Source organism: Vigna radiata, chromosome 7 (genome assembly GCF_000741045.1).
Source record: "Vigna radiata var. radiata cultivar VC1973A chromosome 7, Vradiata_ver6, whole genome shotgun sequence".
NCBI classification, from domain to species: Eukaryota; Viridiplantae; Streptophyta; class Magnoliopsida; order Fabales; family Fabaceae; genus Vigna; species Vigna radiata.
This window is the reverse complement of record NC_028357.1, coordinates 44,344,808-44,369,663: the sequence shown is the minus strand read 5'-3', so window position 1 is coordinate 44,369,663 and position 24,856 is coordinate 44,344,808. Positions and strand designations below refer to the sequence as shown.

At 32.3% G+C, this 24,856-nt stretch overlaps 3 protein-coding genes and 1 non-coding gene across 8 annotated transcripts; 3 read left to right on the top strand and 1 right to left on the bottom strand.

The window, feature by feature from the left end:
* Nucleotides 1-56: 56 nt before the first annotated feature.
* Nucleotides 57-10,131, top strand: LOC106768617 (5'-nucleotidase domain-containing protein DDB_G0275467). The gene is made up of 14 exons (XM_014653856.2): nucleotides 57-448; nucleotides 526-559; nucleotides 735-905; nucleotides 999-1,135; nucleotides 1,216-1,365; nucleotides 1,645-1,746; nucleotides 4,271-4,435; nucleotides 4,705-4,815; nucleotides 6,125-6,222; nucleotides 6,605-6,728; nucleotides 6,890-6,979; nucleotides 8,003-8,047; nucleotides 8,942-9,262; nucleotides 9,839-10,131. The coding sequence occupies exons 1-14, from the start codon at nucleotides 398-400 to the stop codon at nucleotides 9,866-9,868; spliced, it is 1,629 nt and encodes a 542-aa protein (XP_014509342.1). The 5' UTR covers nucleotides 57-397; the 3' UTR covers nucleotides 9,869-10,131.
* A 2,005-nt stretch (nucleotides 10,132-12,136) lies between these two features.
* LOC106769250 (AFG1-like ATPase) lies at nucleotides 12,137-18,095 on the bottom strand. 5 transcript variants are annotated; one of them, XM_022783858.1, is made up of 16 exons: nucleotides 17,878-18,095; nucleotides 17,756-17,794; nucleotides 16,959-17,260; nucleotides 16,778-16,863; nucleotides 16,500-16,594; nucleotides 16,259-16,381; nucleotides 15,999-16,068; nucleotides 15,507-15,593; nucleotides 15,344-15,409; nucleotides 15,144-15,236; nucleotides 14,898-14,954; nucleotides 14,684-14,812; nucleotides 14,509-14,599; nucleotides 14,150-14,238; nucleotides 13,327-13,520; nucleotides 12,137-12,596 (listed from the first exon to the last, which is right to left on the bottom strand). In XM_022783858.1, exons 3-16 carry the CDS (start codon nucleotides 17,194-17,196, stop codon nucleotides 12,500-12,502), a joined length of 1,515 nt encoding a protein of 504 aa, XP_022639579.1. In that variant the 5' UTR covers nucleotides 17,197-17,260; nucleotides 17,756-17,794; nucleotides 17,878-18,095; the 3' UTR covers nucleotides 12,137-12,499. The 5 variants fall into 5 exon arrangements, with proteins under 5 accessions (XP_022639579.1, XP_022639580.1, XP_014510273.1 ...); XM_022783859.1 differs by having other exon boundaries at nucleotides 16,959-17,256; XM_014654787.2 differs by having other exon boundaries at nucleotides 17,756-18,095.
* A 3,373-nt stretch (nucleotides 18,096-21,468) lies between these two features.
* On the top strand, nucleotides 21,469-23,758 carry LOC106767136 (transmembrane protein 208 homolog). The gene is made up of 5 exons (XM_014651971.2): nucleotides 21,469-21,625; nucleotides 21,731-21,924; nucleotides 22,244-22,328; nucleotides 23,190-23,255; nucleotides 23,385-23,758. The coding sequence occupies exons 1-5, from the start codon at nucleotides 21,542-21,544 to the stop codon at nucleotides 23,475-23,477; spliced, it is 522 nt and encodes a 173-aa protein (XP_014507457.1). The 5' UTR covers nucleotides 21,469-21,541; the 3' UTR covers nucleotides 23,478-23,758.
* An 822-nt stretch (nucleotides 23,759-24,580) lies between these two features.
* Nucleotides 24,581-24,652, top strand: TRNAM-CAU. Its single transcript has one exon. It is a non-coding gene; the product is annotated as a tRNA-Met (tRNA).
* Nucleotides 24,653-24,856: the final 204 nt, after the last annotated feature.

Sequence of the window (24,856 nt, the reverse complement as noted above, 5' to 3'; positions counted from 1 at the left end):
ATTTTTATTCTATCTGTTAATATCATTATTCCTTTTTGTTTTTTGTCTTTTTAATTAATTTTTGGTGGCAGGAAAAAAAATCCTCTATAATAACATAGACACTGAATAAAATATAATTTTTTTATTAATTTTAACACTTTTATAGGAAAGATAAAAGCATAAATGAAGGGCGAGATGTTTAAACCGGAGAGTTAAGTTCTCAGGAACCGGAGAAGATCAATAGTGGTTGTATAAAAACTAAAACTCGTTGGGAATGGGCGCGTAAAAGCAAGGGTACGTTCTTCGCGGTTTCTTCTGACCATACACATACTTTTCCTTTTCCTAATACGGACACAAAAGCTCCTTTTTCTTCCTCAATCTCGATTGAACTCTGCACGTAACTCTGAAGCCCAATCAAATGGCCTCTCTTCGTATTCGTACGGGTCTCCCTCTCTGTTTCTCCATACACGTATGTATAACGCTACACTACAATCACTCATTTTCCTTCAACCACATTCATTCATTTTTCTCTTCCATTCTTCACAGGGGACGCTGCTTTCACCTTCTCCACTCTACCAAGGTCTTTTTTCTATCATCACTTTCTTTCTTCACTTTTACCTACTAGTTCTTATTATGCCTTTTACCTGTTTGTGTTTTTTATTCCGTAAACTAACAGTAGAAATAGAAAAAATGAATATCGAATCGCGCTTAACCACTGCGTCAGAAACCGTTTTGCTGAGACGTGTATAATTCAGGGTTTTCGGCAAGCTCTCGAAGCTACAGCATCGTTGAATCTTCGCAACAATGTTTACTGAAGCCCGATGAGGAAGAGATATCCGCACTCCGTCACGAATTCGAAGCCGTCAAACAGAGTTTTCTCGCTATTCCAGATGCGCTCAGAAGAATGCCTAAAATGAATCCTAAAGGTTTGATGCTTTAATATTTCTTTTCGGAATTATGTTGATAGTTTTTATTTTTTTTTATTTTTTTTATTTTTAATCTTATGTTTATTTGATTAGGCATATATGTGAATAGGAACTTGAGATTGGATAAATTGCAAGTTTATGGATTCGACTATGATTACACTTTGGCGCATTACTCGTCGCATTTGCAGACTTTGATATACGACCTTGCCAAGGAGTATTTGGTTGGTGAGGTTAGCTATTACAACGCGTTCTGGCTGTGTGTTTTTATGGCTGTGGTTCCATTCCTTACTTGTCTTGTTGCTTCTTTCAGCTTAGGTATCCGGAGGTTTGCTTAAGTTTTAAATATGATCCAACTTTCCCCATTAGAGGCCTATACTATGATAAGGCAAAAGGGTGCCTCATGAAGCTGGATTTCTTTGGTTCGATTGAGCTGGATGAATGCTTCTATGGTAGACGGAAGGTGCTTGGAACTAATTGTTTTGTTTCATTGGCAGTCGAATGCACCTCTCTATAACTAACTTGGTTTTAAACTCTATGAAATGTTTCCATGGTTCTGAAAATTCACATACAGTTGGCTCTGAGTTTTATTTTATGGATTGCACGAGTACAAATTAAATGGTAGTTATATTTGACAAACGTCAGCCAGCATGGTTTGTCTGTTTTTTCATATATTAAAATAGTGCCAGTAAAAGAGATTTCTTTTTTTGCGTTGATTTCTTTACGTTGAATAATTTTACAGCTAAATCAAAAGGAAATACATGAGATATATGGCACTCGGCATATTGGTCGTGATCAAGCTCGATCACTTGTTGGTTTGATGGATTTGTTCTGCTTTAGTGAGGTTAGTTCCTTGTTATCCTGTTAATAAATAATAACTTCTGCTTTTGTATTGTGTATTGTTGGAGCTTTACCTCAGTGAACTTTTATGCTGAGTTTTGTACTCTTCTTCATATGTCAAAGAAGATTATTGTTATTTCGTGTATACATGTCATAAAGTTGCGCACACAAATAATTGACTGCCATCCAGAATGGCCATACTGCAGTATCTTTGTCTTTGATTTGAGCCACTACAACATATGAAGCAGTCATAGGATGTAGGGAAAAATTAAATCTTGTAAGATAAAAAGTTACTTCCTTCCAGGGCACAATTTTTAAATATTTGTCTGATGATTATATATTTTTTCTTTATGAAAAAAAAAAACAAAAAAGTAGTTTTGGTGCTTAGTTGCTTTTCCAATAATAAGCTAATATCAAAGTAGAAGTACCGTTTTCAAAAGTTTATCCAAATGTACGCACCCTTATTGAGACTTGACCTAGTATATTCAATCCTAATTGCCCTTGCTTCTTCAATTGACCATTTATTATGCTGTTGACGGTTGCACTCAAAGTGATAGAGACCTTCTTAGACTCTTGTTGGGTTGGATCTTCCATTCAAGCTTCAAGACTTTAGAGAACCTTCTTGGATGTAAGAACTTGCACCAGTTGGGAATATTGGTGAGTTATTGAAGGCTTTCTTGGTTGGACATGGTCTGGCTGGATACTTGATGGTTCACGGCGAGGTTGCTCTCGGCTATGTTGAATTTCTTGATTGGTACTTAGAGGTAAGCACAACCGTAGGTTGTGGAAGCTATTAGGAGAGGTTAGGATAATGTTTCTTGAATACTTGAAGGATTCTTGGATCCTAACTTGCTTTGATATTTCGGCCAAGCAAGAGAAGCACGAGGTGAAAATTATTTTAATTATGAAGGTCTGATGTTGCTAATCTAAGGAGGCCAAGAGGATTGAGTTTAGTTTAGGAGGAAAAAAGTTCTTGAAAGGCAAGGTAGGCTTTGATTCTTTATAAGGTTTGGCCTTGAGGTTTGTTTTGTTGGGTGATGTTCTTGGTTGCAAGAATGATGAATTTTGATGGCTAAAGGAGGAGGTTTGCACACAAGCTCAAAAGAGCAAGAGAAGGAAACCAAGAATGGTTAGGAGAAAAGAGGAAGGAACAAGACTAAACAAAGACGTTTACCTTGTCAAAAAGAAACGCATTCTTAATAAGTGGGTTTATAACTCAACCTCACACAAACCCGGCTTAGATGAAAATTTCACCCCTGTTTATATTTATTAGCATCATAATAATAGCTCCAAAGAACTTAATTAGGATAGCCTCTCAATTTCTTTAATACCATTTTAGTGAGTGAGTTTTTGTTTAACTTAATCTTACAAAAATGACTTACAAACAACGGAAATCACACAATAGGAAAATAATATCTTCTAGTGGAAGCACACCCATAAATAAGAGCATAAATATAAGTACATCATAATTTTAACGTGGTTTGGCACCTCAAGGTTTATGTCCACGAACACTCAACAAAAATATTATTATTCAATATTGCAATTTTTTTAGCAAAACCTGCAAACCTTCATATAATTTTTCTTACAAAAATTGCAAACTTTTTCATGCAATTATTTTGGAAAAAACTACAAACCATCATATAATTTTTCTTGCAAAATTTGCAATCCTTATCATGCAATTTTTCTAGCAAAAATTGCATAACATTCAAGTGCAATTATTTTGGAAAAACTTGTAGACCACACAACTACCCAACTCCCCCTTACACCCAAGAGACTATTGAGTTGTAAACATGGTATCAAAGACATGGGTTGTCTATCCTGACGAAGTTTGTTGTTTGTTGAGTTTTTTGTTTCGTCCTCTATTAGACCACCATTAATGTCTATTCTCATCTTCGAGGTGTATATGTTCGGTGTGAAGGAATGTGTTGGAAGTTCTCATCAATTAGATATAAGGTCAATTTACAATATATAAGTGAGTGTGATTTTGTAAGATTGAATTAGTTTTAAAGTCTACTTCTTAACTTAAAGTGAATATTACACCCCATTTACATATATACACATTCAATTTTGGCCTTGTTTCTTATTGACGTGGGATTTCAATTAGTCACAAGCTTCATCAAGGAATTTTGGATAACAAGTGTATGCGCACTCATTATGAGATAAACAAAGAAAGATGGAATACTTGGGTGTTTACATGATAAGAATCCTCCAAGAAGGAAGAAGTGGTCAAACACTCCCCTTTCTCACTCTTGTATCCAAACAAAGCTAAAGCACATCTTTTAGACTGTCTAGGAAAGCTATACCACTATTGCAAGCAAGAACTATGTTGCCAATTTTTGAAATTACAGAACTTACATTTTAAGGGAAGGTTCCTTTTATGGAGTTGATTCCCTTGGAAATTTGAAAAATCTACTGAAAGTTAAAATCTCCTCCAATTTCATTTGCCTTTTCTTGGACTGTCTATTGACTTACGAAGTCTCTTTCTGTCCTAGGGTTGAGAACTGATTGTTTGCGTTGTTGCTCTGTAGGCATGCCTTCTTGCAGATATAGTGCAGTACTTTGTTGATGCTAAGCTAGAATTTGATCCTTCCTATGTATATGAAGATGTTGTTCTTGCAATTGAACATGTCCATCGAAGTGGCCTGGTTCATCGAGGAATTCTATCTGATCCACATAGATACTTGGTGAAAAATGTAAGTTCAAATCAACCATTTTGTTCATTTCCTTTAATTGGTATCAATGAATGTGTTGAATGGATGCTGCAATAAGTGGTCATAATATGAGCAAAATGCTATCTCAGTGTTTATTATCTTAATCCATTTAAGTTTTATTTTGACTGTTGTACTATCTACTATCAAGGTAGACATTGTTTCTTCCTGTTGTCCTATTAACAGATTGAATTATTTTATTCTCCTATTGAGAGTTTGTGGCTTTATTTTTTTCTTTGTGATGAATATTTCAGGGAAAGATATTACATTTTCTTAAGATGCTAAGGGAGCGGGGGAAGAAGCTTTTCTTATTGACTAATTCTCCTTATTACTTTGTGGATGGAGGAATGCGTTTTATGTTAGAGGTATTTGACAGAAAGGAAACTGTATCATGTATTTTGTATTCATGTGTATGTAATTATCTGGTCTCTATAGTTATAAAACTTTTCCTTCCTATTCTTAAAATTATCCCCTTTTAGTGCAGTCTCTACACACAACATTTTAATCTCTTTTAGTCCATATAGGGAGGACTAAAAGGTATTCAAAGTTATATGCACAGGGACTAAAAGAGGATATTTTCAGGGATAAGGACTAGAAGGAATTATTTTTGTAACTATAGGTACCAAATCAATAATTAGACATATGAGAAAATGAGAAAAGAAATTAAGTATCACAACTTTCTAATATACGTGGAAGGATAATAAACAGTAAAGGCTTCTATTTCTAACAAACCTATGAATTTTTATTATGACTTCACTCCCACTTTACCAGTTGATGTTTAGCATTTGTTTCTTTTGCGGAAAGAGACGTTGTCCAATTATTGTCGACACAGATGAAAATCACATGGTTCAATTAATTCAACAGCTTTAAAGCTCCATCTCTAAAATACATATGCAAACTATTATTCAAAGAATGCAAAAACAGTATTGTAGAATAATGAATGTGGTCAGTTCTAGCTATTATGATGATTGTAATTTACATTTACACGATGAAGGAATCTTGAATGGAGATCCTCTGTACTTTTCAGTTTTCTTGCTGATTGCGTGCATTACTTCAGTTTAGTAACTTGTGAAGATATATTTCAAATTTGGTGAGAATATTTTGGAGGATAAAGGAGTTATGGTATTCTACTTTATTGTAAGGCATATAATATCCACAAACCTTAGGACGGTGCTCACATTTATTAGCAGATTGTGCTTTATCAGGTTAAAATGTGGCAAACCAATTACATTTAATAGTAGTTTGTTATGAGGGTCACATGCATCAGTTCTGTATTTGTCCACGATGTCATTTGTTGTATTGTAGCCGTTGACTATAACCTGGGTTTCTCTCTATGACCTAATTTCAATTATCTCACTGTTAACCCTTTAGTGTTTTGGAGTAAAATTATCGTGTTCTGAGATCTACCTGTGCTCATGAACGAGAATATGAAATATAATTTAGACTTGCCCTGAACTTTTTTAAAGGGAAGGGAACGTATATGGTGGAGTTATATAGTACACGTATTACTTAGATAGTTGACACCGACACCTATAAATGGCAGTCAGGTCTCTTAAATTGTTTGGTTGAAAGTTCCCTACTTATTTTTAAATGTAATTTTTGTGTTTCATGATTGTTTAGCACTTATCATTTCTGGAAATAATTTCCTTGGGTTTATTCTTGACTGTTGATTAGGATTCTATGGATTGTAGAGACTCCTGGACGGAATTGTTTGATGTTGTGATTGCTAAGGCTAATAAACCGCAATTTTATACATCTGAGCATCCATTCCGGTTTGTATCCTTACATGTAATTTTATCATATGTGGTATGGAGCTTGTTTTCTATTCTAACTTAATTCTTCTTATTCTGATTCTGGTATATTTTTTAGTAAAGGATACTTGGGAGTCACATTGTGCTATAGGCCTTTTATTTATTTTTATTAAAAACATAATAAAACTGACTTCGAGACGACATCATTTAAATGTAGCTTTCTTTAGGATTCAGTGATTGAAGAACTGGTAGAAACAAATAATTTTCCTGACATGTAGCTAACGTGGATATTTTCTTTTGCGAATCATTTTGGCTAATTTTATTTTCATTATTATCTCTTTGAATTTATATTCTTAAATTTTGAATTTTTTGCAAAGGTCCTGAAACCTGCTCTTTCACGCAGTTGTTACGACACGGAGAAGGACACATTAACTTTTACCAAGGTTGATGAATTTCTTCCAGGTAAAATTTATTATCATGGATGCCTGAAATCCTTTCTCAGAATAACCAAGTGGAACGGCCCAGAGGTATGCTTTATTTGATGTCTGATAATAAACCATTGTATGCAATATTTCCATTTACTTACATGAATTTTACGATAATTGTTAATTATAAAACAAATATGGAATTTGACAGATATTTTTTCACATGGAATCCCTAAAATCCTAATACTCACATTTTTAATTAGGTGATATATTTTGGAGATCATCTATTTAGCGACTTGAGAGGGCCATCAAAGGCAGGTTGGCGTACAGCAGCAATCATCCATGAACTAGAGGCACGTGTGCCATCTAATCCATTTTCTCGTAGATTTTAGAGCTTGCTTGTTATTATTTCTCATGACTTCTGATAAATAGATCAAAGTTGGCATTCCTCCTTCTGTGGGTTCTTAAATACCCTAGAAAACAGGCATGAAAATGTTGTATCATATTATGTTTGCTGAGGCCAAATATGTACAAGTTTAGATATTTTGTGTGGTCCGGCTTCCAACGAGGTTAGTTCATTTATCAGCATTCGTGATGGTTCTCATCATACTTGCCTGAGTCTGTGAAACTAAAATCTGAGTCTTAGATGAGCTGTAAGTGTGAAACATGAACTCTGGTTTACATAGGACGCTCTCTCTCTTATCAGCCTGGCTTGTGAGTGTTGGTTCTCCTCATAAGTGGCACCAGCACCGTAGCTTGGTTTACCATTGCCAGTGTGTATAACCCTCTTGCTTACTTGTCCATACTGAGAGGTAGTGCAAATCCCCTAGTGTCTGGGTGTAAGACACAGAACTCCATCGGCAGTGAGTTCTCTCTAATAGAGAGGCTTAGCTTCAGTAAATAGTTACTAGGTTTTTTGCATCATTGTGCTTGTTTTGTTCTTCATTTATTATTATATTGTCAACTTAGACAATGACGATGACATTTATTTGCTTAATGTTGAAGATGTTTTTTTTTTTGGTCATTTATATGAAAACTGACCTTATCAAAAGTAAAATTTAATGTGCCGTTCCTGTACATGTCATGATGGTCGTTATGAATGTAAAAACAGTAGTAGTTGAGTCAAGTCTTTAATGTGTCAGTTGGTTACACAGTTGCTAAAGATGAATATCAATCTTTAGAATTCCAGTTGGTTATGCAGTTGCTACATTATTAATATAATTGTGCTTGGTAATTTTTTTTAAAGTTAAATTATGCTTGTTGAATGCTCCTTCAAATTTATATGTTTCTTAATTAGGATCTGATGCATGTAGAACTTTTGTCATAGTTAACATCGGAACACAGACATTTATGAATTTGCTTCTTTAACAATGCAGAGCGAAATTCAAATGCAAAATGAAGATACCTACCGTTCTGAGCTGGTAACTTCACGTTTTTGTTCATACTGACATTACTTCTCTCCAACTTCATACTTTTTAGTTCGTATACTGTAGATGTTTTCTTGTTATTTTCCATGAGTGGTTGTATTGTACTGAAGACTAGGTGACTCACCAACTAAACTATTTTACTCTTATGTTAAGAGCTTGAGGTGTGGGTGATTGAGAAGAATTTTGGGATCATTAGTAGTTCATGCAAATGTTGTTATTTATCTTGCATACTGAGATTTCATAAAATTAAAATTGCTAACATAATTATATCAATCATGTAGCTACTCATAGAGTTTAATTGTAATTTACTTGTTTGTTGCCTGCTCTTAGTAAACACTGACAAATTATTACTTTTCAGACACTTTCCTGAATTAGGAATGAATAGTAATATAAAAATTTGTTATGGAGATTGAGCCAATTTATTGATTATGAGCCCATTTTAAACCTCACTATACGTGCATGATTGTAGTTTAAGAGTTGAGATATAAATTACAAATTCATGTTTTTGCGGAGTGAAATGCTAGAAACAGATTTTTTAGAATTAAATCAATTTAGTGTTTAGTGTAGTCTTCCTTCTTTGTGAGCTTGCTTGTGTGCTGTAAGAAAATGATTACAGCTCTCTGCCTTCGAGAAGTTAAAATCGCAGATGTTCTGAAACCTCTGGACATTATGGAAGTGTTTTTATAACTAAAATAATTAATTGAATTTGTGTCAAACATTTTAATTTAATACTATTGAAAAGAAAGGTTTACATGAATGTTTTAATATTTCTTAACTTATTATAGAAGGTAAAAAGAGTCTGTTTGGTTGAGTAACAGTATAATTTATTTCTTTAACTACTGTTAGAGCTATCAATTTTTATGCATTGTGTCCTGTTGAAAAATGCAGGCAAAGTTTCATATAATACAAGAATTACTTGGTAAATTGCACGCAACGGCATGTAGTAGCGTGAGAACTCCAGCTTTCAATTCACTTCTGGAAGAACTTAATGTGGAGAGACAAAAAACACGCAGCAAGATGAAGACGATTTTTAATAGTTGTTTTGGAGCAACCTTCCAGACTACCACAGGACAAGAATCTGCTTTTGCATATCACATCCACCAGTATGCAGATGTTTATACCAGTAAGCCAGAGAATTTTCTTTTGCATTCACCTGAAGCATGGCTTTATGTTCCATTTGATGTCAAGATCATGCCTCATCATGTGAAGGTAATCCATTTCTTAATAGTAGTTAATGTCACTTAACCACATGCCATAAAAACCGAAGAATTTTCTTCAGTTATCCCATGCATCCTGTTCTTGGATTTATTGTTTGTAAAGATCGGTTTGTTTCTGAAAAATCATGGATTTGTTGAGTTATAAACTTGTCTCTAAACTTTAGCTATTGAAAAAGTGCAAAACATAAACCTGTAATTTAGTATTGACTTTATAGGTACGAATGATCTTAAAATGAATGTGGAATTGCCTAGTAATTATTACAATTACGTTTAACTTGAACTATGTTCCACTGTGTCGGGGACTGAATCCTGTCAGCTTGTTGGTCCCTCGCATATGCTGGCTGCCGTTATTCAATAGTTGCTGAAAACACCATTTAAGAATATATTACTCACCCTAGCTAGGGAAGGCGTTATAGTTTTAGCGTATTTTAGTTTAAATAACGCCTCGATGGTTTGGCAGTTTGCAAGGTTGGTAACGGATTTGCTTGTAAGACAAGAATAATGTTACTAATTTCCTGCTTCGGCCTACTTTTTCTTTAATTTAATCCTTGCTTATCCTCATTTTTAGGTTCCTTCAAGCTTGTTGAAAACTGGATGAACTGCCCTCTAAATCATTCAAACTAATAGTGGCAGTCCGCGGTTCTAATATCGGAATAATGACGTGACAAATCAAGTAAGCATTTAATTTGTGAGAGGGAGTACTGGAAGACAATTGCTGCTGTAGAAACGTCCATTCAATTTTATTCTTTTGTTCTTCATTCCCTAATTTCTTCTTGCCACAGCTAACTTTGTCTCGTGTGCTTCAATTGATTATTGATAGAGAAAGAAAGTAGAAAACGAGAGCCCTAGGGTTTATTTCTACATGCTAATTATTCATTATGTGAGACTCTTTATTTGAAAACAATATATAACTATTAAACCTATATGAAAAATAATTCATTAATGAGATTAAAAATAATAATATAATGACACTGACCATGATTTTGATAGTGATCACAGAAATGATAGTGGATTTTCTTACACGTTTTACTCTCTAATATATCCCTAATCTAAGGAAAAATTATTATTATTTTTATTTTATTTCTTTATCTTTATTCATTCTTGCTCATATCATTTGTTCTTTGTGATGACTTTACATTCTTATCTTTAATTTAAATTTTTTAAATGATATTTCAAGTTTAAATAAAACAACATAAAAATGAATAAATGTTAAATTAAAAATTAATATATATTAATATGTAAGATAATTAAAATTATTACAACAATTAGATTGACTCAATGACATAGAATAACATAAGAGCACCTGTATTTTCGTTAGTGGTAATAAATATTTTGTTTAATTTTTATTGATAAATATTGTATTATTAGTTTGGTTGAGTAAATATTTTGTTTGGAATTATTCACAAATAATTTTAAATTGATTGAAAATAAAATTCACGAATTAAAATTAAAACTATAAACCATGTTGAAAATACTTATAGTTTTAATTGGTAGTTTTGAGAAATCAAAACATATTTTCTTATTACATGGTATAAATTGTTTTTTTGTGGTACAATGATTATATTACTGCCTTATAAAATAGCCTTTTCTTGAATTACATGATTTTTGAATTATAACGTCGATCAAATTTGCTTTTGGTCTGATTTTAAATTTGCCTTTTTGTTTGGTACTTTAAAAATCGGTTTATAATTTATACTTCTCCAACTTTAACCACGGTGTGAAATTAGACATTTAATATAGTTTTATGACAGTAAAAAGCTATCATAATATGTTAAATTTAAATATAACAATATTAATATAACATTATATGAATTTTAACTTTGCAATAATAAAAAGTTATCTTTAAATTTTAAATTTTAAGAATAACAAATATTAAAACAATGTTTTCAAAAGTTAGAGAACTGACCAAAGACAAATTTGAAAAAAAAAATACAAGGATTAAAAACATTTTTTTATAATGTTAATATAAATTAACATTTATGAAATTTGCATTTGTAAAATCTGAACAAAGACGAACAAGTGCCTAAAAGGATTGCTTCCTCTACCCCTAATTTTTTTCAAATGATTATTTTACTCTTTATGTTTTTGTTTCAATGGTCCCTTCTTCATACTTTTTTAACTTGCTGGTGCTTTTTCTTTGACCTCAATAGAAGTCTATACTTATTACTTTGACTTCATTAGAAGTTTATACTCTGATTTCTACAAGTTTAAGGATTGTTGTGAGCTTTTAAGTGATGATTTAAAGTTGATCAACCTTTGGTAGTTGCAAAAGTTATGAAAGTTAATATCAACTGAGTTTTTATTTGTTTTAGTGACTGTCAGACTGGTTTTCAGATCATCTGATAATAAACAATCCATAAAATATTTATAAGAAAAAGGTAATCAATCTTAATTGGACAATTTTGAACATGAATTCAGTTTTTTTTTTAAAGAATATTATGAAATAGTGAGATCAGTGTTCTTGATTTGAAAATCTTCCACATCAAGATTTCTGGAACAAATATCTGAAAAGCTTTACTGATTGAATAATCTTGGAATTTTCTGGATTGAGCCATCCGGAAGTTAAAAAACAAGACACCCACAACTGTGCAGTGATTCTGGAGAAAGAAGAAATATTTTTCAAAGAAAAGCATAAGACCCAAGATTGCTCATAGGAAGTGTAACCAAAGAGTGCAAGAGAAGAGACGGTGAAATAATTAGGACTCAGGATTAAGTTATATCTTTTCACTTTTTTACAGTTAGTAGAAAGTGTAGACAGTTATTATGAATATAAAATTCATTGATTGGGAATCAAAGGTTTCATCTAGCATGTAAGGACAAACTGACTTGACATGGGGAATATTATTTATAAAACCAATGAATATAATGATTGAAACTTCGAAAAAATTAAAAATAAATGAATGTAGATAGGAAGATCATCATCCATATAAATTATTTGAATTTTTGCATTACACAAATTATACATTTTTGGATATGCTAGTAACTAATTGATACTATCTAACACCTCTCTTCCAGTGCAGGTGGCAATATAAAGCTCTCTACACTTGCTTTTTTATTGAAAATTAACGAAGCAACAATAAGAACCAAACTCAGCCAAATCATAATCCCCTGCATATGGATTTCTTTTTGTTTTAAATTTTTGGTGTTGCTCACAATCAATTTACCCCACTTGCACACTATAAGCTACAGCAGTAGGAATCAAAATGAGAAGATGTTTTCGATGCTTTCTTCAGGCTTGAAGGGCACTCTGATCCATATTTTCCTTCTTTTCCGATAACATGGCAGCATGATGCTCTAAATATTCCTTGCTGTTAATCTCTGTCAATCTGCATTAAATTTATACTACAATCAGTAATTGCAACAAATACATACCTGTTACAAGGAAGAGTTGTGGTTATCTTGGTAAGTGTATGTTATAGTTCCATGCTTATATTGCTTTTAGCTCTTGGTAATGTCAAAACAGAATAACCCAATGCCAATCAATCCCAAAACCGGCTCGATCCCTACGGGTGTAACAGCTTTGCACAATGAAGAAAGTTGTGGGTGTAAACCTATGTACCTGAATCACTGGAGACATCTTTGCAACTGACTCATAATATACTGCAGGCAAAAGCAGTTTCAATTCTACTCTAGTACACAGATACCAAATCTCAGTTGTTGAGATTGTTGTTTCAGGTACATCACTTCTCACTCCGACTGTACCCCTGATAACCAACACTTTACAAGATCCCGGCGATTGAATGTACATCTTAGGTTGAGGTAAGAGATTTAGTGTTTGAATATTTCTATGAAAAAATATACCAATGAATAAAGGGCGGCTGTCTGCTCCTACTATTGCACATCAACCATTATCCAGTTCTTTAACATCCTAGTTTTCTTCTCTATTTCACAAATTTAAGGGTACAACTTCAATTGCATTGCTAGCACTCAATCTATAGTTTTTCTCCATCATAGATGATCATATAAGTAATATTAAAAGGCGAGATATTCCAATCGGCATCACTAAATTGTTACAAAAAAATATTACTAGTTGTTTTGCGTAGGGATATACCATACCTACTAATGGTGCGGTCTTTTGCAAACCCCAATTCATTATCCACGCAAAGATTAGAATCATCATTTTTCCTTGATCTTGAAGAGGTTCTGGGTGCCATATTTTTAGCTTCAGATATTGTTACTATTTTTTCAAAGAGATCTTGAGGAGTCCCCTCAGCAGTACATAATAGTCTGGCCTTGTTCTCGTATATTACCTGTAGTCACAGTGAAAAATGCAAATTATTCTTCTCACGCTGGGAAAAGGAAACCTTGAGGGTAATGGAAAAGAATATGATAATTCATTTAAATGTAATTATTCCTAAGCTTCACGTTATGAGAATTCTTGGTTGTTGGCTGTTTCAGAAACACAAGCAGAATTTTATTCTTTATTTTTCTAGTAAAAAGTCCACATTTTATGCCATATAAGGAATATTTATAAATATCAAGATTCACAGGAACAAACTCAGCTAGATGGAGAAAAACACACTCAACACACTTTGTTATTCAGAGTAAGAGTGATATACATAATAGAAATGATAACAATACACTTCTGACACACTACAATCACAAGGAACCTAGGATGGGAAGTGAAATCCACATGATTTGTAATGGGACCCCATGAAATCCACTCAACAATAGAGTGGATTGCAACATTCAAAATGTGCTCTAGCATTCGTCTCTGCATGATACTAGAGTCAACAAGCAAGGGAACGACTGATAGCAAGGTCATTCCGTGGGCAGAATGAAATATTACAATATAAAGGTTTTGATAAAATATGCTAATGAAACTCAACAAATAAAGTTTTATATACAGAAAACCCATTTAGAATGGCAAGAGACTTACGTCAACTAAAGTGACAAATCTATGTGCAGCTGATTTATTGTGAAGCCCAAAAATTGGAATGCCTTCTAAAGCCAACGTGTGGAACTTCTCTGAAAACAAAAATGATATCCTGTGAGAACTTCGATTTATGGTTCTTACATTAGAAGATGAGGATACCAAACTTTCCACAATGAGAATAAATGAAGTTACACAAAAAATAAATCATTTTTTTTTTACTTTTAACATATTCAAAGCATTGTTACTTTTATCATTACCATGTGCAATTCATAGCAAACAATAAAACTGTACCCTGTCTTCGGGATAGGACACAAAAAATGTATGTATGCATGAATGAGAAAGTTCACTCAAAAATGACTTACTAAATAACCCAAAATAGTCTGCAGCCCCAAGAGGTCTATCACAAAGTTCCTCGAAAGGAAAATAGGCACATCCGTTAGCTCCCAATGGAACCTAATGCAGAAAACAGGCACAGCTTAAAATTGATTACAACCATGATTGTGTGCTCAATGTGTCCAGTATCAATTTAGTACATACTTGCAGTTTCCTTCCCATAACTACTTCTACTTCTTGGGGAGTAGCTGTACCTTCTCCAATCAACTGTTGAAACCTTTGCTTAAGAAATCCAGATAAGTCTCCCCCAACGAAATAGAATCCTTGTTCGCCCTACAATCCAAATTTGCAGAACATAAATTAAAAAACCAACAATTTGAGATTAGTGCACTTACATATATAAGATTCCTCATCATACCGAAGTCATTTTGCGGTAGTCAATTGATGAACCAATCTCATGTACTACGCATCTTTCCTACAGGAGTATACATGTATTAGGAAATTACAAAGGAAAAAATAACATAAGAAAACATATAATAGGCAATTACAAAGACAAAAATATAAATATGTCCTGATTCTTTGCTTTCTTCCACAGTACTCACCCGAATTCCACAAAGCAGATGTAGCAATGGACTTGGAAAGCCAATCTAACACAGAAACATACCTTCAGTGATGCAATGAAGGGTAGAAAGAGATCCCTCTGCAGTCCACCTTCGTACAGGTTATCTGGTGCACGATTTGATGTGGCTACTAGAATCTATACTTGTGTTCAAGCACATTGAAACACACGAATGTTTGAAATTAATTAGGCAATAATCCCACAATTATTGTTTTGACAGACCACCACACAGCTATATTACTTACAATGCCTTTGTTGAACAAATGTTTAAACAAGCGATTTAGTACCAATGCATCTGCTACATCTGTTACCTATTGAAAAACCAAACAACAATCCCAAGACATAGCATCAAAAAGTTATGCAAAATCTATTATCACAAAATAAATAAATGTTATGCTAAAACTTTACCATAAATTCGTCAAGACATAATAAAATTGCATCATCAGAAATCTCTCCTGCAACCACGTCAAGTGGATCTGACAACCCCTTGTGCTTCTACAAGGATACAACAATTGGAAATCTGAGATAGGTTTCATCTTATTCTGTTGGCCAATTAAACATACAAAGACAACATCATTCTGAAAACTGGAAACAAACAATTAATGCTCAAAGCATAAGACATCTTTTGTATCTTATGAAGATTTTCAAACAAATCCTTTGCAAAAACATACATAATTATTGGCACTGTCCCCCTGTATTGAGTAATGAATTCCAACCAAAAAAATAGACACAAGGAAAGCAATTCGAAAGTAGGTTACTTGGATTTATTATCAACAGTAACTGTATTGGGAAAACTGTAGTGTTGATGTACCACAATAAATAGATTTGCCCCTTTTATCCACCAAGAAGAAAAGAAAAGAAAAACATTTGACGGGAAATTAACAGGTTGGGTAAACTTACCTGTAACATGCTATGTACATTCAACATAAAGTCATGAAAATGAATCCTCTTTTTCCTCCAATTAGAGGGCCTGATAAGAAACAACCGGTGAAGACAGTAAAGGTATAAATCCTCATAAGGACACACTTCCATAGTATATTCTAAAAATGCCTCATATTCTTCCTATATTGAAAGTTCAAAAGCTATGGCAACTAATGCAACAAGACAACATCAAATTGAGAAAATAAAAGTCACTAGAAAATAAATTCATTCAAACTCACAATTGATCAAAAAACAAGTCCATCAGCATAGTTTTACCAGTACCCACTCCTCCAAAAAGATATAAACCTTTTACAGGTGAGTAAGAAGGATGTGACAAGAGCCTAGACCACAGCCACCCACTCCTGCAAAATCAAAAGATCAATAAATTCAGAACCAAATAGGAAAACAAAATGTGAAAAATAAGCTTCAAGATTTGAGCAGACATATCAGCACGAGGCAAGACAAGCAATGGTTGGTTACCTTACAGGTTTTTCAGAATTGCGATCCAGTTGGCAGACATCAGCAGACTCAACAAGCTCATCATATAGTCTCTGAAGTTCTGACAGAGTGTCAACCTGTTTCAAAAGAAAAGAAAACAAAGAACAAAGGAAATGAAGAATAAGTGCAACAACTGAGGAATAAGTGCCACGGTATATATAATCCATATAGTAATATCCAAAAACCTTTTATCGATAAAATAAGCAGGAAAATCCATTTCATCGAAGAAATTAGGCATTAAAATGAAATGTAGACACTACCTGGCAAGCATCACCTTCTACAAGTTCACCATTAGCAATTCTTCGTTCATACTCAACAAGAGGCCCAGCTTTGGTTGTTTCTGTAACTTAGAAAACAGATTCAAATACAAAAAGAAATAAGAAGAGAATAAGTTCCAAACCCTCCTGAATCCAGCACACCGAGAGAAAAATAGATGAGAACCTGTATTTCTGAGTTTTGCAACATCGGTCGAGAGAGCTCTCGTGATTGCAACAAACGAATGGTTTTTGACAAAGTTGGTCTCACCAGGATCAATAACTCTATAAGCTGAACTGTGAATATGACAGCTCTTTCCAAAATGACATGGGGATTCTTCTCCAACATTAACACTGAACAAAACACAATGTCGCCTCTGAAAGGCTGGTCGCAATTGTCGCAGACAACGGAGCACGTTTCTCATCCTCAACAACTCCCAACTCCCAATTCCTCTATGAGCTCCCACGAAAAGAATTAACTGTCCCTGACTTCAGAAACACAAGTCACTAAAAACTCAATTTTTAATCATGACAAAGAAACCAAAATTAAATCATGGGTCTTTGAACTCCGACTTTCCCTAAGAATTATAAATGAAAAAATTTCAAGAAATCCCAAATCATAGACACTAGTGATTCACCACAATTTTTCAGTACAAAAATTCCAAAATTAAATTACAAAAAAATCTCGAGACAGGATTAGGAAGGTATTGCGCTTTGACCAAAATTAGAGACAGCGAAAGGGTAAATTCGTGACTTGGCGAGAATATTCCGACTAAACAAAGCGCCGATTGAATCTACCAATAAATGTAACAGACATGCATGATTCAAAACAAGGTTAACTTAATAAGACCACATAAAACCGCGTATTTCCAATTCGTTCCGATGAGAAAATTTGCGGAATGAGAAAAAAAAAAAAAAAAAAAAAAAAAAAAAAAAAAAGAGACTGAAACTCGCTATAATTATTTAAAGGATAAAATAGCTCACCTGGGTGGACGTAAAAATGCCCTGAAAAGAGCACTCCCACTAAACAGGAACAGCAGAAGTAAATAAAAAAGGAAAAGAAAAGAAAGTGTTTGGAAGAGAGAGAGATGACGATCTCTGATTACGATGATACAAGTGGTTCAGAAAGTAGAAGATGCAAAGGGAATCAGATGCTTGCTGCTCCAGAGCTGCAACAACGTGGTCATGGTAATGCCTCCTCTTTTGTTCATGAAATGTGGGAATTTTTCACATATGATGGACCCTATAAGCTAAGGTCAGCTTGGTTTTGATTTTTTTGGCATAACATAAAGGTCAATAAGATTTGCATCATCCACTTTTCCCCTAATCCCCTTACCTACTGTTTTCTTTTTTCCCCTTCTTTATTTCAACAATATATATTTGCATCATCAATTAAAAAACATTTTTTAAGTCATTTTTATTTTTTTTATAACTTCTGTATATTATCATTGAATTATAATTCAAACCCATGACAGATTAAATTACATTTTAATAATATCTTATAAAAGTTCACTTATTTTTAGAAATCTCTTTTATTAGGAATTAGCTTTTCTGAACTGGGCAGTTGCTTTATAGATTGTATAATAAAGTATAATAATAACTTTTTGTTTTATAAGATTCTCTTTTTAAAATTATGATAATATTGAATTTCAATTACTGTTAAATTATAAAGAAACTAATTTTGATGTATTTTTCTCTTAAAATAGTGTTTATAAAATATAAGTGTTTTTACAAATATACTTAAAAGTGAAACTATGTAAAGGTTTAACATTCATTCGTTAATATGTTTTTATTAGACTAAGTTAAAGTTTTAAACTTTTCATAAATTTATGAATTTTTAATTAACTTTTTAATTAAAAATTTGTTAATTAAATACTCAAATTTTTATATTTTTTAATTAATTTTTTGTTGCTCAATCTTCATTTTTGCTGGTTAAGCAATGTATATATCATCTCAGTGACATTACAATTCAGATAAAGTAAATTATTATTATTATTATTTTATATTGACTGCAAAACTTTATATTTCTTAATTTATAAAATGACAATAAAATATAATAATCACGTAAACCTATTAATAACAAAATTAAATACTAAATATTTAATTAAACAATATAAATTTGAAACATCTAACAGTAGATGAATTAATAAATTCAATTAAAATACACACATTTAAAATATAAATAAAACTTCATTAAACTAACTCTTAATATATCTGCAAGAGGCTTTAAATGATTAACATTTGTTATATTTCTCTCTAAACTTATAACTGGATGGTTTGAATTTATTATATTCTTTTACCACTTGCGTTGAGCATTGATCCTATAAGAAAGTTTGATAAAAAGGCATAAATAATATAATATTTTTACCAAATTATATTTGAGATGCTTTTGTTTTAATGAACTTGATTATTTTTTCATTTTTAATCCGTACAATAATTAATAATAGACCCCAAAAACTTGCAGGTGGCATCTTTCACGTGTTCCAATGAATTCGTTTCCACCGTCACCAGCAACTACTAATTTTTTTTTAGGAGAAAAAAATAAACATGTTTTTATAGGGCATTATTTTTTTTATTGTTTTGAATAAACTTTTAATAAAAAAAATATGGACTTCTCTTTTGTTCTGATTTGTTTGAAGAACGACAATGAGTGCATAACGTATAGAAAGACAAATGAGCAATTCGCGGAAGCAATCAAACATGAATTTGAAAGCAGATTCCAAATTGAGGCACTGTTATAAGTTGAAATCCCAGGTTATCTTTGTTTAACACCACTTTCTCTCGACACCTATGGAAACAAACAACTCCAACAATCCGCGTTGCTTCAAATCTTTAATTATTATTGTTTTGTCACCATCAACTCAGCCATCCATTTTTTATTCATATTTTAATCCAACACGTACTACTTTACACTTACGTGACGTGGATATAAATCAATAACACGTAGAGATAAGAAAGATTTTTTTAAAAACATCATGTATTTTATACAAATGATTTTTTATTTTTTATTTTATTTTAAATAAAATATAAAATATGATGGATTGAAGTATTGATTTATTGAAATATTAATTAGTCTCTATATAATGATTTTTTTTTATTTGAGTTTTGATAAGTTTTATTAAGTGAAATATTATTATTTAAAGAAACTGTTTAAAGATAATTCAGGTTATGGACTTAATATTTATTTAGTTATTATGTTTTTTTTTTTATCGATTTTGAAAGTTTTTGAGGTGGAGTTTTTGCTCTTGAATATTTGGTTGCTATTGTTAGCTTTCAAGTGTGATTATAGGAAAAGATTAAGGGTATGCCTTTTCAATATTTAAGTCAGTAACAGATTAGGTTAATAAGCATATAGAGAGTCCAAATTGAGTTTTAATTTTCGTTGTTGTGAATTAAGTTGTAAGTACTACTTATGATAGGATCTCGTATTTATAAGCTTTCTAAACCACTGATAAACAAATATGTTTAAACAAATTATGATATTTGACAATAATTAAGTATACTACTTTTTATTTATTAAATAATTAATTGTTATATTATAATATGTTTAAGATATTATATAATCAATTATTATATTGTAATATTTTGGAAATATTAAATAGTTAATTATAATATCATAATATACTTATAATAGAATATGATGATTAGTTATTACATCATAAGCATAAATATTTTAGAGATATTTTATAATATTTCGGGGATATTATAAAATAAAATAATAATTAAATCATTACAATACAATAAATATATAAAATAATTTAAAATAAAACATTTTTAAATAAATCAACTCAATAATTTATTAATTTGTGATAAATTGAGTTGAATTATAAAACTTTTGAGTTGTAAAATAAAAAAAAAAATCAGAGTAACTCTCTTTTACACCCCTAAGTTTAACTTGAGTAAAATGAAAAAAAAAAAAAGTTATACAGGTTATCAATTACTTGGTTTAAAATTTCGGATTTGTAATGGTTGGGTTCAAATACAGACTATTAAATTATTGCAAATGATAGGATCCAATTATTTTCTTGAATTATATTTTTACTTATATTTTTCAAATTTTAATTATTTTAAAAATTTAAATGTAAAAATATTATTATTCTTTAAATTGTTTTAAAAAAACTGCAACAAAAAAGGGATAAAAAACAATTTTAGAGAAATTGATTTGGACTATAATTTTTTTTTGGTCTAATTTAGGTCAAAATCATATCAATCCATTGACCTGCTCTAAAACTCAAATTCAAGAGTCTATGATACCTTTAAACTTTTAATCTTAAACTCGTTTTATGATTAAAAATAAAACAATAAAAAGTATGGTTTAGATATTTGAAATATTTAAATTCTTCTGGGTGTCTTTGTTGAACTATTAGGTATATTTATGTTTTTTGTGTCATTCTATAAATTGTCCTTAGTTTGTTTGTAAGAAAATATTTGTGTTATTTTATAAATGTACACTTTTTTTCTCTCAAAATTTTTAAAATAGACAAGACTTTTTTTTATCCCTCCTCTACTTTAAAAAATCATTTTCTTCCACTCTATGAATTTCAAAATGAATTTGTTTTTTCTTTTATTCTGAAATGAATGGAAGGTGGTATAATAAGTCCATTGGTCTACAAAGTGCTGTTTAATTGTACAGCCCAATTCAGTGTGACGGGCCTGAAGGCCCACTGTCGAAGTTCGGGTGTTATTGTGGTCTGTTCCAGCAAACGCAAACGCAAACGCAGAAGCAGAATCGGAAGTGCAGTAGCGTGTGGGAAGAAGGGGAAGAGAACAATGGCGAATCAGGGCGCTAAGAAACGCAAGGAAGAGAATGCTCGTCACATGGCTAGGCTGCGCCAAGTCATCATCGCCTGCAACGTGCTCTCTCTTATTCTCTTATATTGTGATCATTGCAACCAATTTTTTGTTCGACACTGTCGATTGAGAACCTAATTCTATGTTTACTTTTTAATTGATATATAGGTTATCTATGTGTTGCTAAGAATGTTGGTGTTCCATTCGAGTTTCACCTGGAAGCACTGGATTGGGTTGATTTTGACTTCTTTGGCATATGTTATTCCCTATCAACAGCTCGCAAGGATGGCAACTCCTGCTTACGCTGAAGATGGTGAACTTTTAGATGGTGGGTTTGATATGTCTACAGGTGGAGTTTGTGGGTATGTCTTTGTTGTTGTATCATTTTCAACTACTTCCTGTGTTAATTGCTGATGTATCTGGGATGGTTATGTTCCATAATTCTTCTTAGTTTTATGTTTTTTGTTTTTGGGATTAGACCCCTTTCAGATAATAAAAAATACACTGTCATCCGATCACAGAACATATTGTATTCTGAGTTTATTATAACGGCCTAAACGTATAAGTACATGAACTGTGATACGGGTAAAATTGTTTTACGCTGTTGCCGTGTAACCATTAAATTCACTCTCTTTATATCTTCTGAGTTGGTGTATGATGTTCATTATTAATCTTTTGCAGATATTTACACGATGTTATCTACATAACATGTTTTGTGCAAGTCATGTCCATTATCTCTGGAAAGTTCTGGTATGCATATCTTGTGGTAAGGCTCTGCTTACAAATGTGTCAGCTTTAGAATATAGGCTTTTAAATTTTTAATGTTATATAGTTTTTGCGCTAGAACTACTTCAAACACTCTTGTGTCCGTAAAGAGAGATTTACTGTACTCCATCCTTAGCTGTGTGCATTTGTATGTGCTCTCGCCATCTTGTGCTGTAGTTAGACATAGGAATGCTTATACCCCAGGGAAGAGTACCTTCCAAGAAAGAGAGGAAGCCAGAGAGAACAAGTTCCTTGTAGTGCATGTTGTGTATTCTTTATACCTGAAAACAGTCAATCTACAATTGGAGAGACTGGAATGCTAGAGAGAGGAGCTGACAAAAATGGTGTCATTTATCTATTATTGAGTTTCTTTAGCATGTTGGCCAAGGTTCAGTTCCTAGTCGTGTGTATAGAAAACAACACTCTGTTAAGAGAGACAAAGTTCACTTTGATGGTATCTGTCTCTGAAAAGATTATTCTCCAACTGTTAGCTAAGCGATGTCCATGGTATTAATTTTTACACTACCCATCAATCAAGTATTAATTTTTTTTTTTCTAAAATGATTTTACACTACCCATCAATCAATTTTTCATCCAAAATCTGTGAAGTCTACATTTTTTCCAAAGCCAGTATTTTAGATACCAAAAATAAAAAGCAGGTGTGTTTTATCATTAATTTCAGTTTTCATTTTTTTTTCAACCCTTCTCTCAACAATTCCACGCTTGGCTTCCTGTCTTGTATTGTATCTCTTTCTATCTGAACAACTTTTGTTTAATTGTAGAAATCGAACATTTTCTTAAATTCGAAATGAAACATAACTAAGTCTGTGAAATAATTTTGCCTTTGCTTGGCATTTTCTAGATACCGGCTTTTGGAGCATACAAGTCCTTTGGCTTCATTAAAGGATTTTTGCCACAAGGTTCAGAGGTACGGTCACCTTGATGATCAATGTTCACTTCAGACCACAAAGAGAACCATATTGCTCAGTGTTTACTTTCGAACCACAAAAGAACTAGACCATAATAACGTAAATTCTGTATTTCTTCTGTGAATTAGGAATCATTTGAAGATGAGAAGACCCGCAAGAAGAGGGAAAAGATGGAGAAGAAGGCATCGAGACCCAAGTTTGTGAAGACAAGAACTAGATAGTTTGTTTCAGTGTACGCACCCAGGTACACTGTAACCCAATATTGATGGAGATAGCCCTGAAACTTCCAACCTTATTGGGAGAACATGCTGCACAAAGTCTGAGTTGTATTTCATGTATAACATTATTTTCCGCTTTTATGCCCTCCAAGAATATGTAATTTTACACAGTTTAGAAGAAGTATTCGGAAAAGCTAACCTTTGTGGGATATTGAGATTAAGAGTTGGCAATTTCGAGATTCATCATTTTTATCAAACGTCACAACATCTTTTAAAGTGAACAATGTGGAATTCCTTAAACGGATGTTTTTGAAATCCTAGGTGTGTAAAAGTGAGTACTGTGTGACTTGGAAGCTTGCATATCAAAACTCGATAGCACAAAAAATGTTAATGTTTCAGTTTTAGTTACTTTTTGGGTGTCCATGTATAAAACATTTTTACTATTCTGTATGTCATTTTCAAAAGTTCAAAAATCATAGTAATAATTTTTTATTTATATCTTTATCATTCATATTATTTTTAATTAGTTTATATATATATATATATATATATATATATATATATATATATATATATATTGTGACGTCGAAGTGAAAAAGTTAAATAAAAAATATAAATATCTTATTAAAGTTAAGAAAGATTATTATGTTTCTTGATTTCGCAAAGCATTAGGCAAAACAAAAAAATTATAAGAAGGTTAATTACCTCAACTCCTTTAACGTGTTGAGTAAATTCTCAAGTAGATGCTAGAATGGAAAAAAGAAGACAGAATTAGCACTGATTTATACTCATCCATCAAGAAGTTGACAGTGAAATTCTCTGAAAGTAGAGATGCATCCCATTCAAGTCATAACTCATTCAAAACAGTGGGGCTTTCGTCACTCAGCACCATTATTCATCACATCACATTTGTTACATTCACTGCATGTCAAGCTAGCATATATGAAGGATCAAATATTGAAACAGATTGCCGTGAAGAAGATGTGCAAGGTCCATCACTGCAAGTTGTGGAACAGGTGGTTCACCGATGGAGATATTCATCAGACAGATGATGTTTTGTCAGCAGATATATTTATAAAACAAATAAAACAAGTAACTTTTATCAAATCAGAGTGGCGCAGCGGAAGCGTGGTGGGCCCATAACCCACAGGTCCCAGGATCGAAACCTGGCTCTGATAAGAATATTATTTTTTACAAGTGCCAGTATTATTTATTTGTTTGGAGATATAGCCCTAACTGTGGTTAAAGTTTCCCTGTACATTAGTGATTCGAGATTATAATTGCGTTTTCTTGTTTTGCTAATTTAGGTTATTGTTCTATTCTAGCTGGAGAATTGTAGAAATATTTGGTATTTGGAAGAATCTCTTTAATCCCTGACAGAA

Bases quoted from the DNA above. Each gene is read 5' to 3' on its own strand.
- LOC106768617 (XM_014653856.2), top strand. From the start codon at position 398: ATGGCCTCTCTTCGTATTCGTACGGGTCTCCCTCTCTGTTTCTCCATA. The intron at 1,136-1,215 runs GTTAGCTATTAC...TGCTTCTTTCAG, and splicing joins AGGAGTATTTGGTTGGTGAG to CTTAGGTATCCGGAGGTTTG. The intron at 6,980-8,002 runs GCACGTGTGCCA...TTAACAATGCAG, and splicing joins CAATCATCCATGAACTAGAG to AGCGAAATTCAAATGCAAAA.
- LOC106769250 (XM_014654787.2), bottom strand. From the start codon at position 17,196: ATGAGAAACGTGCTCCGTTGTCTGCGACAATTGCGACCAGCCTTTCAG. The intron at 16,864-16,958 runs GTTCTCATCTAT...CTGTTTTCTAAG, and splicing joins TGCAAAACTCAGAAATACAG to TTACAGAAACAACCAAAGCT. The intron at 14,239-14,508 runs GTAAGTCATTTT...TTTTGTTTTCAG, and splicing joins AGACTATTTTGGGTTATTTA to AGAAGTTCCACACGTTGGCT.
- LOC106767136 (XM_014651971.2), top strand. From the start codon at position 21,542: ATGGCGAATCAGGGCGCTAAGAAACGCAAGGAAGAGAATGCTCGTCAC. The intron at 22,329-23,189 runs GTAAGGCTCTGC...GGCATTTTCTAG, and splicing joins TCTGGTATGCATATCTTGTG to ATACCGGCTTTTGGAGCATA. The intron at 23,256-23,384 runs GTACGGTCACCT...TCTGTGAATTAG, and splicing joins TTTTGCCACAAGGTTCAGAG to GAATCATTTGAAGATGAGAA.